The 12885-nt window shown below is 39.8% G+C and overlaps 1 protein-coding gene across 22 annotated transcripts in view; it reads left to right on the top strand.

The window, feature by feature from the left end:
• NRCAM (neuronal cell adhesion molecule) overlaps positions 1-12885 on the top strand; it is a 286918-nt gene that overhangs the window by 266204 nt on the left and 7829 nt on the right. For 21 of the 22 annotated variants that reach the window (XM_058725394.1, XM_058725414.1, XM_058725411.1 and 18 more), the window contains 2 exons: positions 7389-7520; positions 8342-8420. In XM_058725394.1, the coding sequence (XP_058581377.1) occupies positions 7389-7520; positions 8342-8420 (211 nt within the window). Of the gene's footprint in view, positions 1-7388; positions 7521-8341; positions 8421-11542; positions 11605-12885 lie in introns of all 22 variants that reach the window. The other variant, XR_009260570.1, reaches the window with a different exon arrangement.

The following is a 12885-nucleotide window of genomic DNA, read 5'->3' as shown; positions in this document are numbered from 1 at the left end:
TACGTAGCTAGGAGTCTCTTTTGTTGATGTCGGTAAAAACCAAGGGACATGATACATTCCATTGCATATGTTGTTTTCATACCATGGCGCTTAAAACTGTTCTATACCCACAACATGTAAACAAGAGTAATATAGCGAAAGTTATACCTGTAAGTACAAGTAGAAAAGAAGAAAAGTTTTTTTCAAATTGGACCTTAACGAAGCAGAAGTCAAACTGACTTAAAAGTAGTCATTTTGCCCTACTGCGCGACAGAATTTTATCAGAAATTGCAGAACATTTACATTTGGAGGGAGCACCCATTATGTTTCACTATTTAATGTATTCCCAAATCAGGTGCTCTACCTACATCTTGGTCACGCCCACCAGGAGACGGGGCCACTTTAATTTTTAGCAGGTGATGAAAACCCATGCCCCCACCCCGGTGCATCGTGCTGTGTACGTGATAAATTGGGTGGCCAGTGAGCATTTGTGACAACAAGTGGAATGTTGTCCAGCTTTCTGTTTAGGCCTTTATCATGCAAGTAAATATGTTTAGAAATAACTATTTCTTTAGGAATGGTTTTGAAGGTGAGAGGTTTGAATTGATAACTTAGATAAATTTGAAGGCATTTAAGTTCACCAAGAGATTCATCTTGTGAGCCTTAAAACACAATTCTTTCCATAGTTCACTTAAACTTGTTAAGGTATAACAATTCTTTTTATAAACATCGTTAGAGAAACTCAGTTTCATAAGGCAAAGTGCAGATAAAGAAAAAGATTTAATTATAGTGGGAATGGGGGCACCTGGCTGGCTCAGTCGGTTGAGCGTCTGGCTTCAGCTCAGGTCATGATCTCGCAATCTGTGAGTTCGAGCCCCCGTCGGGCTCAGTGCTCACAGCTCAGAGCCTGGAGCCTGCTTCGGATTCTGTGTCTCCCTCTCTGTCTCTGCCTCTCCCTTGCTTGGGCTCTCTCTCTCTCTCTCTCTCAAAGAATAAATAAACATTAAAAAATAAAACTTACAGTGGAAATATATACAATTATGCAGTCTGGATATCTGCTCAAGTTTTCTTTGAGGGTATTTTCATGTGGCCTTTCATTTTAATTGATTTATTTGACATGACTAGATTTATAATACCCTAAAATGATAAACCTAAGCATCCTCGGTTTTTGGTTTTAGCATATAAAGAATTTTCCTTTCTTGAAGCATTGAGTGATTTCCAGTTCTTTAAGATATTTAAATTAGTTGTTTTTGCAAACGTCCCATAGGCAAAGAGGAGTGAAGGAAGGAAGAAATTGTAAATGGTTCTCAGAGCTTCTTTGGGGTAAAGGGTCTAATGCCAGGAACAGATCCAGTTTGAGTTGGTACTGAGGGGTCTCTGGTTTTGTGAGTCGAGAGGATGTGTTTGAGACCAGCCTGGGTGAGGCGTGTGCCATGCTCACTGTGGCTCCTACTCAAGTGTGATGCCACGGGGCGTTCCACTTGGAAACAGGGGGCCAGTGGGGTTGTGTTATGCATAGGGCCGTGCATGTCTTTGTGTGGGGCACAATTGGGTTGGGAGTTTGGGTTTTTAATCATCTTTGGCTCTTTATATCTAATGAATGACAGAATTGAGCAGATCACCTTCTAGTCACAGTATAGACAAAAACCCTTACAAAAACAGAGGGAAAAATGACTCTTCACCTACTTTATTTAGGTAATTCAATTTTTGACATCTTTACACATGTAAATTTTCCCTTGGAATTAGGACAGAATTTTTGAAATGCTTTTCAAGCTAAAATAACTCGCTGATGGAGTCACAATTTTTTATGTCAAGGGGGACTGGAATCCAGCAGAATCCTGCAGTCTGACTAGGCAACCGATGTGAAGATGATCGCACTTGAATAGAATAAGAAATTGTTCAAATCGTGCGTTTCATTGTTACCACACCAAATTTGACTGCATAATTTTCGTTATTGGAATGGTATCCTGATACACCAGAAACGATTGAAGTTTCTAAAATAAAGAAAATGTTCATGTGCGATGCAAGAATATTCATATTAATGCATAAGATGAAAAACAATCCCTGCTTGCTTAAAGAAGGGCTGTGTGGCACACGCTCGCTTTGTGATTAATCATCCGTAGTATTTATGCTCAGTCGCTTGGTGCGTTCTTGAGGAAATGCTGCCTTTGCTGTAGAACCCATAGGCAAAATGCATTTTGTGCATGTCTTTTGTTACACGAGCATTATGATTTTTAAAGTCATGGGGCGCCTGGGAGGCTCAGTCAGTTAAGCGTCTGACTTGGACTCAGGTGGTGATCTCACCGTTCCTGAGTTCGAGCCCCGCATCGGGCTTTGTGCTGACAGCTCAGAGCCTGGAGCCTGCTTGGGATCCTGTGTCTCCCCCTCTCTCTGCCCCTCCCCCACTCACACTCTGTGTGTCTCTCTCTCTCTTTCTCAAAAATGAATGAACATTAAAAAAGGTTTTTTTAAAGTCATGTATCATTTATAAGATCTATAATCACGAGTGGCTTTAAAAAAAGAAATCAAAGGTAATATTCGGCAGCTTATTAAACTACACTTTATTTATGAGCAAAGATCATAACATTTAAAGAAAGAGAAAGCCATGCTTCTGCTATTCTGTTCCTTGCATTTTTGTAAAGACCTTGTGTAAAGAGCTCTAGGAAAGTGGTGCATGAAACTGAAAAGAGGACTATCCATTCACAGTTATTATTATGGGTGTTTTTTTGTTATCGATGGCTTTTAACTTCAAAATACCAAAAGCTCAAGGAGACGTTTTGTTCGTTTATGGCTAGAATACATAATACATAATACATGATAATAGTAACAGCCTAGCGTTTAGTCACCTCGGATCTACACCGGGCGACTGGTTCTCATGGCTTTTCTCGTTCACTTCTTCACCACAGTCCTGTGAGGTGGGCGGGGTGAGTACCCACTTACACGTCAGGTCACTGGAGTGTCACCCGGCTGGGACGTGGAAGAACTGGGGTTCGAGGCTCAGCCTTCCAGTGCTGGAGGAGAGGCTCTCACTCCACCCACGTCCAGGGTCACAGAGGCCCACGCCCCAAGGGAGACAGGCGGAAATGACCACTTTGTTTGGCACTTGCCACGTCTTTCCAGCTATTCCGGACCCCTGAAGACGCCGATGTACTCCCAGCTTGCGGCTAGCTAGAACGAGATGCCACCTGTGACATCAGATTGTGGCGCTTTTTTTTTGTCCTTGTATAGGACAGAAGGCAAACCCTTGAGAAAACAATTTTTTTTTCTCCAGTGTTGCTATACGTACAATTCCAGCTGCAGCTGGCAGGTAGTTCAAGGTGAACCGTCATAACGGGTGGGCCATTGTTGTGTGCCAGCAGTGGAGAGATAGGAGAAGGCCACGGATGTAGCTATGATAAAGAGTAAGTCGTGATTAAGCCCTGGTGACCTTAGTTAACATATTCCCTCCAGGAGCAAATACCGTTCATCCAACTCCCGTGTCCTCCCACTTTCCCAGCTCTGTCCAGTAGGGCTGCCAGACTGAGTCCAGTGTGAAAGCACACCTTCTACCGCTCGTGCTCCTCCTCCCCTCCATGCTGAGTTCTGACATGTGAGTGTCAGTGCTCGGCATGGAGGCGTAGCATTCTGGCTAATGTTTAAACCCTGCCTTAATGAGCTGCTTTTCTCTCTGACTTGTGCTAAATAACTTCAGGAACCTAGATTCAGCTTTCCTCTTTGCTTCGTTCATGAATCTTTTTTTTTTTTAAGTTCATTTATTTATTTTGAGAGATAGAGAGCAAGTGAACAGGAGAGGAGCAGAGAGAGAGAAGTCCAAGCGGGTTCTCGCTGTCAGCACAGAGCCTGATGTGAGGCTCGATCTCACAAACCATGAGGTCATGACCTGAGCTGAAATCAAGAGTTCAAAGCTGAACCAACTGAGCCACCCAGGCGCCCCTTTTTTGTGAATCTCCTTACCATGACACCATCTCTGCCTTTTATAGTCTGAATTCTTAAGGTATATTTCTTAATTTTTTCCCCTGGCACAAACTGAAAAACAAATCAGATGAGACCATACGAGGTGTGTGGGTGCTGTGGTTCTTTGCCCCCAGTCCTGTGAGGACCCCGCCTCCTCGTCGTCTCTGTCTCCCATCAGCGCCTGTCTTCTCGGATATCACAAAGGATGTAACGCAGATTTGCTTTTACCGGGCTCAACAGGTTTTTTTTGGTCAACTGTCTTTGGCCAAGGAAATGTTTTGCTCTTTTTTGTTTTTAATGTTTATTTATTTTTGAAAGAGAGAGAGCACGAGCCAAGGAGGGACAGAGAGAGAAGGGGGACAGAGGATCTGAAGCAGGCTCTGAGCTGTCAGCACAGAGCCCTGTGTGGGTCTCCAGCTGACAAACCATGAGATCATGACCTGAGCCCAAGTCAGACGCTCAGCCACCCAGACTGACTAAGCCACCCAGACGCCCCCCGATTTGCTCTTCCTATACATTTCTATTTTAATTCAAGAGGACATTTTTGTGCTTAATGGATTCTTCATAAATAGCTATTTATTAGTTCTGCCTCCTGCACGTTATTACTCTGAGCGTTGCCTCAGAGACCTACTCCCACAGAGCACAGGTTATCCGGGAGACATCAAGCAATGTGCTAGCAGAACACTTATTAAAACTGACTTGTATATATGCTAACTAATTTGGATGTAAATTAAAAAAAAAACTGACTTGTAGGAACCAGCAAATTTTATTCCTCTGGCTTATTTTCTTTTTTCATATCCTTTATATTTGTCTTTTTATTTAATGTATTGCTTTATGGGTTGCTCAAGCGTGACCATGATTTTATTGTAAAGATTTAAATAAAGTGAAAATCCTTTTTCATTCTCCTATTTAATCCTACAAATACCTGCCCACTGAAACTCGGATTCAAGAAGAAAAGGCCCCACAGGCTTCAGTGTGTGTGTGTGTGTGAAGCACAGTGGTGGCCATGACTTGGGTTTGTACGTGTATCTGCAGTTAAGATGATCTTAGAGTGTTCTAGGAAGAGTTGAAGCCTCTCGTAGCCACTCTGGGCTTTAGATCCCTTCTTATGTGGATGGGAAGTCAGTAGAAGTTCTTTTCACTTACATCATTTTTGTTTAAGTCAACTTCTGGTGCACCAGTGTGTGTTTAGGTGAGCATACGCACGCATGCTCCTGCTGTGTCTGCCTGATCTTAAAGAGTGGGATTGTGAAATATGTGATTCTTTTCTTTTTGGAACATAGAGGTAAAAATTCAAAATCAATTTGGCTGTTCCCTCATCGACTGTCAAAGAAACATTTCCACTTTTTGCATAGTTACACAATAGCCACCTGCCAGCAGGAAGTTCGGCTTCAGCAATCACCACCTTTCTAAGACCATGTCTGTGCTGGCACTTGAGTATCTTGTTGCATGTTGCCCTTATTGGTTGTATTTAATTGGATGGAAAATGTAAAAGCAGATACTATTTACAACAAGGCTGGAAGTGACTGAGCATACTAAAAACAAGGACTCTTTAACTTCAATCAGATGCTCAATAGACTTACACCAGTTGGCTTGGGGTTCCGTTTTGGAGAAAAAGCATGCCATCAAAGACCAGGTGCAAACTGAAAGAAATGTATTGCCAAGGAGCATGTCACGATAGACTTTCAAAATCTTTTTACCTGTCTCAGGGAAAGTCTCTATAGCATTTTGGTTTTTGGAAAGACTTCTGCAGAGTTGATGTCTGGACGTGTTTTCTGGAATGCACTAGAGCAATAGAGCATACTGGCTAGTATGAGTTTATTCCCTATGCCCACCTCGAAGGATTAAAGAAGGTGTTGCCCTCAACACAGTGCCTAGCCGATAGTAAGAGTTTCACAATGTTAGCTGTCGTTATCACTGCCTTCCTCTTCATCTTCGTCATCATGATTCTGGTGTGTGTATGGAGGGAGGGCACTGCCTATACTCCTGCCTTGGTTATATCTAGTTATGATACAACTCAAAACCCCTCTAGCCAATGAGGCACAAAGGGAGGTTGCGAAAGGCTACTGGTGTTTGATTTATATTCCAGATCACGTATTTCCACTTTTCATTGTATTTCTTAAACACACATACACACGTTCTTCACATTCTTCATACTTGATTTTTAGGCATTTCATTTTTCTCCCTCTACTTGGTGTGGAGAAAAATAAGGCAATGAGGTGCTATTTTGGCAACAGAGAGCTGACCCTGGGATATGTGTAGCCATGTTTGTTTCTGCATCCAGAGATCACATATGCCCAACCCAACCACATTAAGTGCACTCAAATAAACTCAATCAGATCGAAAGCATGGTATAGGCATGCTTATGAATCAAAAGAAGAAAACCTTTTACTTTGATTATGGTCAAAAAAAAATAATAATAAAGGCCTTTAAAAAAAGTTTCGTACCAATTTATTTAAACAAATCCTCACGGGCATGTCTGAATGGCCATTGATGCTGCACTTTGTCCCATTTGATTGACACTTTTGAATAATACCAGAAATGCTAATTATTCTGTGTTTTTCTTAGGATATTTGCATACTGTGACTAGTTGAATAAGGGGCTTCACATTTATTGACTCAAACAGAATAGATGAAGACAAAGAGTATGTATACATGTGAATGAGTATTTTCTCTTTAAGCTGGTCATTTATTCCAGTAATGATTTCCCCGATCAAGATGCCTCTCAAAGGCTTTTAAACGGATTCTAAACAATAATGAATATTGAATATTGATCCTTTGAGGGTAAATCAGAGTTTTTCAGAAATTTCCAAAAATCTTTTAGAACCAACTCTTGTAAATGAGATAAATAACAAATCTAAGGAATGTTTTAGGTGCAAATTGAGATGTTCTATAAAATAATAAGGCTGGTTATCTTATGTAGACAGGTTTCTTGTGTGTTAAAGTTTTCCATTTTAAAAGAAGATTTATAAAACATTTTGGAAAATGGCAATATCACTGCAATGATATTTTAACCTCCAAAAGTGGTTCCTTTGAAGAAAAAATACTCCATTAGATGTATACATTCTGTTCTGTTTAAAACTCGGTCTTCCATGCTTATCGTTGTACTTAATGTACAATTTATCTGTAGACGGTACTATTAAAAACTGGCTTGGGACTATGTTTCTATTGAGAATATATAGTTAAAATAACTGTGAACACAATGTTTAGCAGGATTCGTTAGCATTTGATGGGATTAGCATTCAGATTTTGCTATTTGAATTTTTTTAATTCATGAAGATTTTTCAAAGTTTTTATATAACTCCTGCTTTATCATAACTGACAGATTGCAATGTGGGGCCAAGGTCAAATGTATAAAAGCTCGTATACTATGGTAGTTTTTTGCTTCAAGAGACTACACCCGTTCTCATCTCCCCCTTAACCCATTCCCCCCGACACCACTGATTTGTTTTCCAGCAATGGCAAGCCGACAGGTGGATATTGCGACTCAGGGCTGGTTCATTGGTCTGATGTGTGCCGTCGCTCTTCTCATCTTAATTTTGCTGATCGTTTGCTTCATCAGAAGAAACAAGGGTGGTAAATATCCAGGTAAGAGAGAAAGAGTAAAATCGCCTTATAGTGCTGCATCATTATCCTAAACTAAAATGAAATGATGAGAGTAACTATGTAGGTAGTAATAAGTATATTTTCCCAGAGCCATAAATTTGGATGTTCTGTCCAATTTTTGATCCCTTTTTTTTTAAAATGGGAGCCTAAACATAGTCAAGGATCAGAAGGTGTTTGGTGGAATAAATTAAGCTGTTCTCCGAAGATATTAGTGATTCTGCTTCCGTAGGCTACACAAAAGTCATAGGTGCTAAAGTCACACCTACAACCAACAGGCTGAAGGGGAAGGATCATGGAAGTCTTCTGGAGGAAGGAATGCATGAACTGAGTCTTGATATCATGACGTGTAACATTGCTTTTCCTCTCCCGTAAATGTTTTGTTCAGTTTAGTGGTTCCGATGAATTTCTATTTACCTGGCCATTTCCCCATCAGTGACAAGAAAACAAAACACCTGCAAAAGAATAAGATTTGCTAAAATGACTTGTAACCTTGACTATTGTAAATAAATAGATTAGTCCAATAGGGGAGAAATCACAGAAACTTAAAGCTTATTCCTTCATCAGTAAGATGCGTACAGGAAGTCAACTTTATAGGTTAACAAATGTTCATTCTATTAGGTTGTCTCAGAGAGACGAAAACAGCAAAGTATATGCGTGGCCACATAACACATCTGGCTGTATAACATCCCGCTGTGTGTAGAATCATTTTCCACCACCACACATCTCAGAGAGTGCACTCTTTAAAATTTTCAATAGGGAAACGCAGAATCAAGAGATAATATTATCGCTTTGAAATGTTTTAGTTAAGGAAAAGGAAGATGCTCACGCTGATCCTGAAATCCAGCCTATGAAGGAAGACGATGGCACTTTTGGAGAATACAGGTGAGCACTGCTTCGCAGACTCCCTTCACCTTCCCTTCCCTGCACAGACTGTCTGCTCATACAGACCTCATCCGACAGGATTCGGCCAGGAACAGGTTCTGTGGCCTTTCATATTTTCCTCAAATATTAGTTTAGAAACACTTCCATGTCTAAATGTTTACGCATCCCTCACGATGAAAATATTCCCACTTTGCATCAAGAGATAAATTTCCATTTTGGTCATACGTTTGGCAATGGAGTGTCTTCCACTCTGCCATATTTTCCCAGAGGCGTTGCTGCTGTACTGCTCAAACCAGGAAAAGCTGGTGTGTTAGGATAAGAGTTAAAACAACAATAAAGACCCTACAAGACCTGCATTCCACAGGATTCGACACCTGTCATTTTCTAAGTAGTGCATTTATAAAATTGGTGTCACTCTTTCTACTCCTGGATTTGATGCTTGTTTTCCAAAATAAATATCTGTATACCCTGGCCATTAATCATAAAAGGATGATAAGGTTGTTTTAGAAGCTGTAAATTATTAAGAATATCATAGCCCTCTAGCCTGTGTGTTAACTCACACAACTCTGATAACACATTCTTGGCTTGGCTTCATTTTTAACATAGCCTATGTGCTAAGTAATGAAAAAAGAGAGACAGGAAGAGAAACTCTTTAAAGATATTCTTGCCTAAGAGTTACTTGTCTTTTTAAAAAAGAGATAAAAGAGCTAATTGATTATTTTAAGTTTAAAATCATGTTTAAAAACAGAAACTATGTATTTATTCATTTAAAAAATTGGGATTTGGGTGGCCCAAAAGAACACTTCTATTTATAAAATGCTTTTTTACACCTTGCTTTTTCCTTCTATAATGCTCTTGATTATAAAATATATATATATTATATAAACATATTTATATATCATAAAATATAATAAATTAATATAAATATAAAATAATAAATATAAAAATATATAAATTATATATTTTTTAAAATATGCACTGAGTCCAAACTGAGCCTTTTTTGGCAGAAGAAAAGGCTTTTAGGTAACAAAATATTTCACTATTATGATTGCCAGGTGACATTTATAGAAAATTGTGCTAATTTCCACCCATCTCTAGAGCTCATTTTTTGACATTTCCATGTCAATATCCCGAGGGGCTGAATAATGCCAAGCATACGAAAATAGGATAACTGATTGAGAAAAACCATGTCTTTTGGACAAATTTGGTTTCGTACCAGTTTCCATGCAGACACAAGTTTAGCCTTTGTGTCTCAGCACCTAAGCCTTCATACACTCTGATCTTCTCTTCAGCAGAAATGATTATGATTCGTAAAGCTTCTCAGAATGTCTGTATCTCACGATACAGAAAGATGTCTAATGAGGGTTGTCTTGGTGTCACCAGTTGACCCTGGGACTCAGTCTGTGGAAACCTCACGGGCCATCTCTGCCCACTCCACACTACACGGCAGGGCAGCCGGCAGATGGCCATAGCCTAGGAAAGTCTGATTCTAGAGGAGTTGCAATCCCGGCTGATTTCATTCACTCTACTACATGTTTTTCCTGTACAGCAGGTGAGGTGATGATTACTAGGGAACTTCTTTTTAGATAAAGTTGTTGTGGCTAGATTTCTGCACAAGTTATGCACACCACTCCCTTATTTATTGTGATGAAGCTAAATCTTTATGGTAGCCTGAAACAACTCTGCATTTGCATGAATTGGAAATAAACCCTTGCACCTCATGCATTCGTCACGTGGTGATGGATTCCTGTCATATATTATCACGCTTAAGTGAATCCGGCGATGTACTGCTCACCTCGTGGGTCTCAATGTTAGCTCGTGGTTACACAGTCTGATGTCATGTGACTTTCTCAGGGCAACCATGCTGCTTACTCCAATAAGACGTGATTGAAATCAAGGTTGAATGAGAACCAGCTTGGAATCAAGAAATTGTTAGTTTCACGGTCCACTCAGCCATTACCTTTGATTCCTTTAGGTATGGCACTTAACTTGTCTGGGTCTCAATGTCTTTCATCTGTAAAATAATACAGTTGTTCAAATATTAGATGATCACCGAAGGCTTCTAGTTCCATGATTTCTAACCTCCTCCACGAGATGTCTACTCACAACTTTTAATATGATTTGGGGTTCCAGAGCGGTACATGGCAAGTATTTGGTGACTGGCCTCATTATCACTGTGTTTACATTCATTTTATTTTACATTTACATTTATCATATTTCTTTGTCATGGTGTTGATGCACATGTGATATGTTTGTGAAGCGTTTTCACATGACTGTCTTTAGCTTATGCCTTGAGTTTCTCAGAAGAGAAAGACTTTTCTTTGGGACTATTGAGCACAAATCTGTTGGTTCGTGTGTGAAGACAAAAACATTTGTCACACATATAATTACGCTGATGTGGGAGATGCCAAGGGAAGGTTCTGACGGGTGTCTCAACTGAAAACACAATTTAGTCATTTTCTTTTTTACCAAGACTGAAAGTCCTTAAGGACAAGCCCACAAGTGAAATCACTTTCCCAAATACCCAACTGCCCTTTGCTACAGGTACGGCTTTATTCTGTGACTTCTTGACACTACCTCAGAATTTTTTCCCTTTGGATTCTTTTCTACTTAAAAAAAAAAGTCGTTTAGTTTTTTGGATGTTACAATTAATGAAAACAGTTCCAACTATTTATTCCAACAGATGCCTTTTTTTTTTTAAAATAATACATTTAAGTGTCATTCTCCTTCCTAAATCACCAGGGTCCCTCCTCTGTTTTGCACCTTCTGGAAGTTTTGAGCTTTGTATTATTTATCGATTCTTACTCTTTTTCGTTCTGAAAACAAATTAATATGCTGATCACACACCGACGCAGACAAAATTAGGGCTATTACCAAATGTAAATGAATTCCATTTATGATTTGCTCATTCTCCAGCGTGAGGCTGAAACAGTTTCGACATGGTGGGCTCTCAGCCAGAGGGTTTTTCATAATGCAAACAGGGATGGAACTTCAATGGCCAAATTTGATTTTTTTTTTCCCATAAGCTGTAACCTTGTGCCCTAACTCCAACTCCCACCCCCAAGCAGTTACCCTCTGGTGGAAGCCTGCAGCTTGCTTTGTTTGTTTCTTTAATTATACAGACAGTAGGATCTGCACCCTTACTAGCATATAGAAAAATCAGAGAAACAATGCAACCAACCGTGTAAGTATTTTTTTTTTTAATTATTTAGATCCATTCCTTTAAAAAACCAGAATGACCCTAGGTCATAAACCATATGGCCATGGTACTTGAACTCATAGCATAAATGGAGGCTGTCTGCACAGGGATCTTGCCATTCGAGTAAACACGATCCTGTTGCAGGCATGCTAACCCGTGCTCCTAAGGCTTGAGTGATACAAAGGTGTGTCGTGTGTGATTTGCTATCTGTTTCCAATGTATTCTGCTCACAAACGTAAACTGGTATGTGAACAGTATAAATTGTGACGGACTTTTAGAGGGAGTGTTTGGGTCACGAAGGTCAATCTAACGGCAGTGTGATTTGGAGGATGGTGACCACAAGAGAAACCGAATGATCACAAATGTATCTGTTGTTGCTGAATTTTAACTCAATAGACATTCATTGGGTCCCTCCTGTGTGCATAACCCTGAAGTATTACTGAAACAAAGGTCAACTCCTTCAAATTCATTCCTAGGGAAAGAGAGAGGAAGAAAATATATAACCTAGTGCTTTGTCTGACATCATGAAATTCATTAAGAAAGAATGAAAATTTCCCAATGTTAGAATTCTGGGAAATTGTCTAAAATGCCCACCTGTCTTTTATTGTTATTTTACAATGAATTCATTCATTCAGCCAGTATTTATTGAGTGCCTACTGTATGCCGGGCTGTGGGGATAGTAAAAACAATAGAATGTTAACCTCCCTAGCTTATAGTCTAGCAAGGGACACGGGAAAGTAAAAGACCAATCTGAGCACTGTGGGAAAAGTTCTATGAAAGGGATATAACTCAGGTATCGGGGAGCAGGGGCGGGAAGCCAAGGCCAACTGGGTGGCACGGAAGGAGGGTAATGTGAGAAGCCTTCCCAGAGGAAGCGGTGTCAGAGATGAGTTTTGATGCTGTGATGTGACCCTTTCTTTCCACTGCTCAACTGTCTTCATTCTTGGCCATGAGTATCAAAAATATATTCTGTAGCTACATGTGCTATGTTATGGCTATTTTATGACATATTTTGAGATTTGTTTAATCTTTGATGTCCTAGGCTAAGAGTTCACTAACATCTGATGCCTCCTGTCCTTAACATCTCTCATAAAACGTGATTGAATATTTTTAAGCTTTGACTACTGTGTAGCTAAATAAGTATATGGCTTTTATTTTGTTTTTTTTTTTTATTTTTTTTAACGTTTATTTGTTTTTGAGACAGAGAGAGACAGAGCATGAACGGGGGAGGGTCAGAGAGAGAGGGAGACACGGAATCTAAAACAG

Source organism: Neofelis nebulosa, chromosome 4 (genome assembly GCF_028018385.1).
Source record: "Neofelis nebulosa isolate mNeoNeb1 chromosome 4, mNeoNeb1.pri, whole genome shotgun sequence".
NCBI lineage: Eukaryota > Metazoa > Chordata > Mammalia > Carnivora > Felidae > Neofelis > Neofelis nebulosa.
This window is presented reverse-complemented; position numbering and strand designations above follow the sequence as displayed.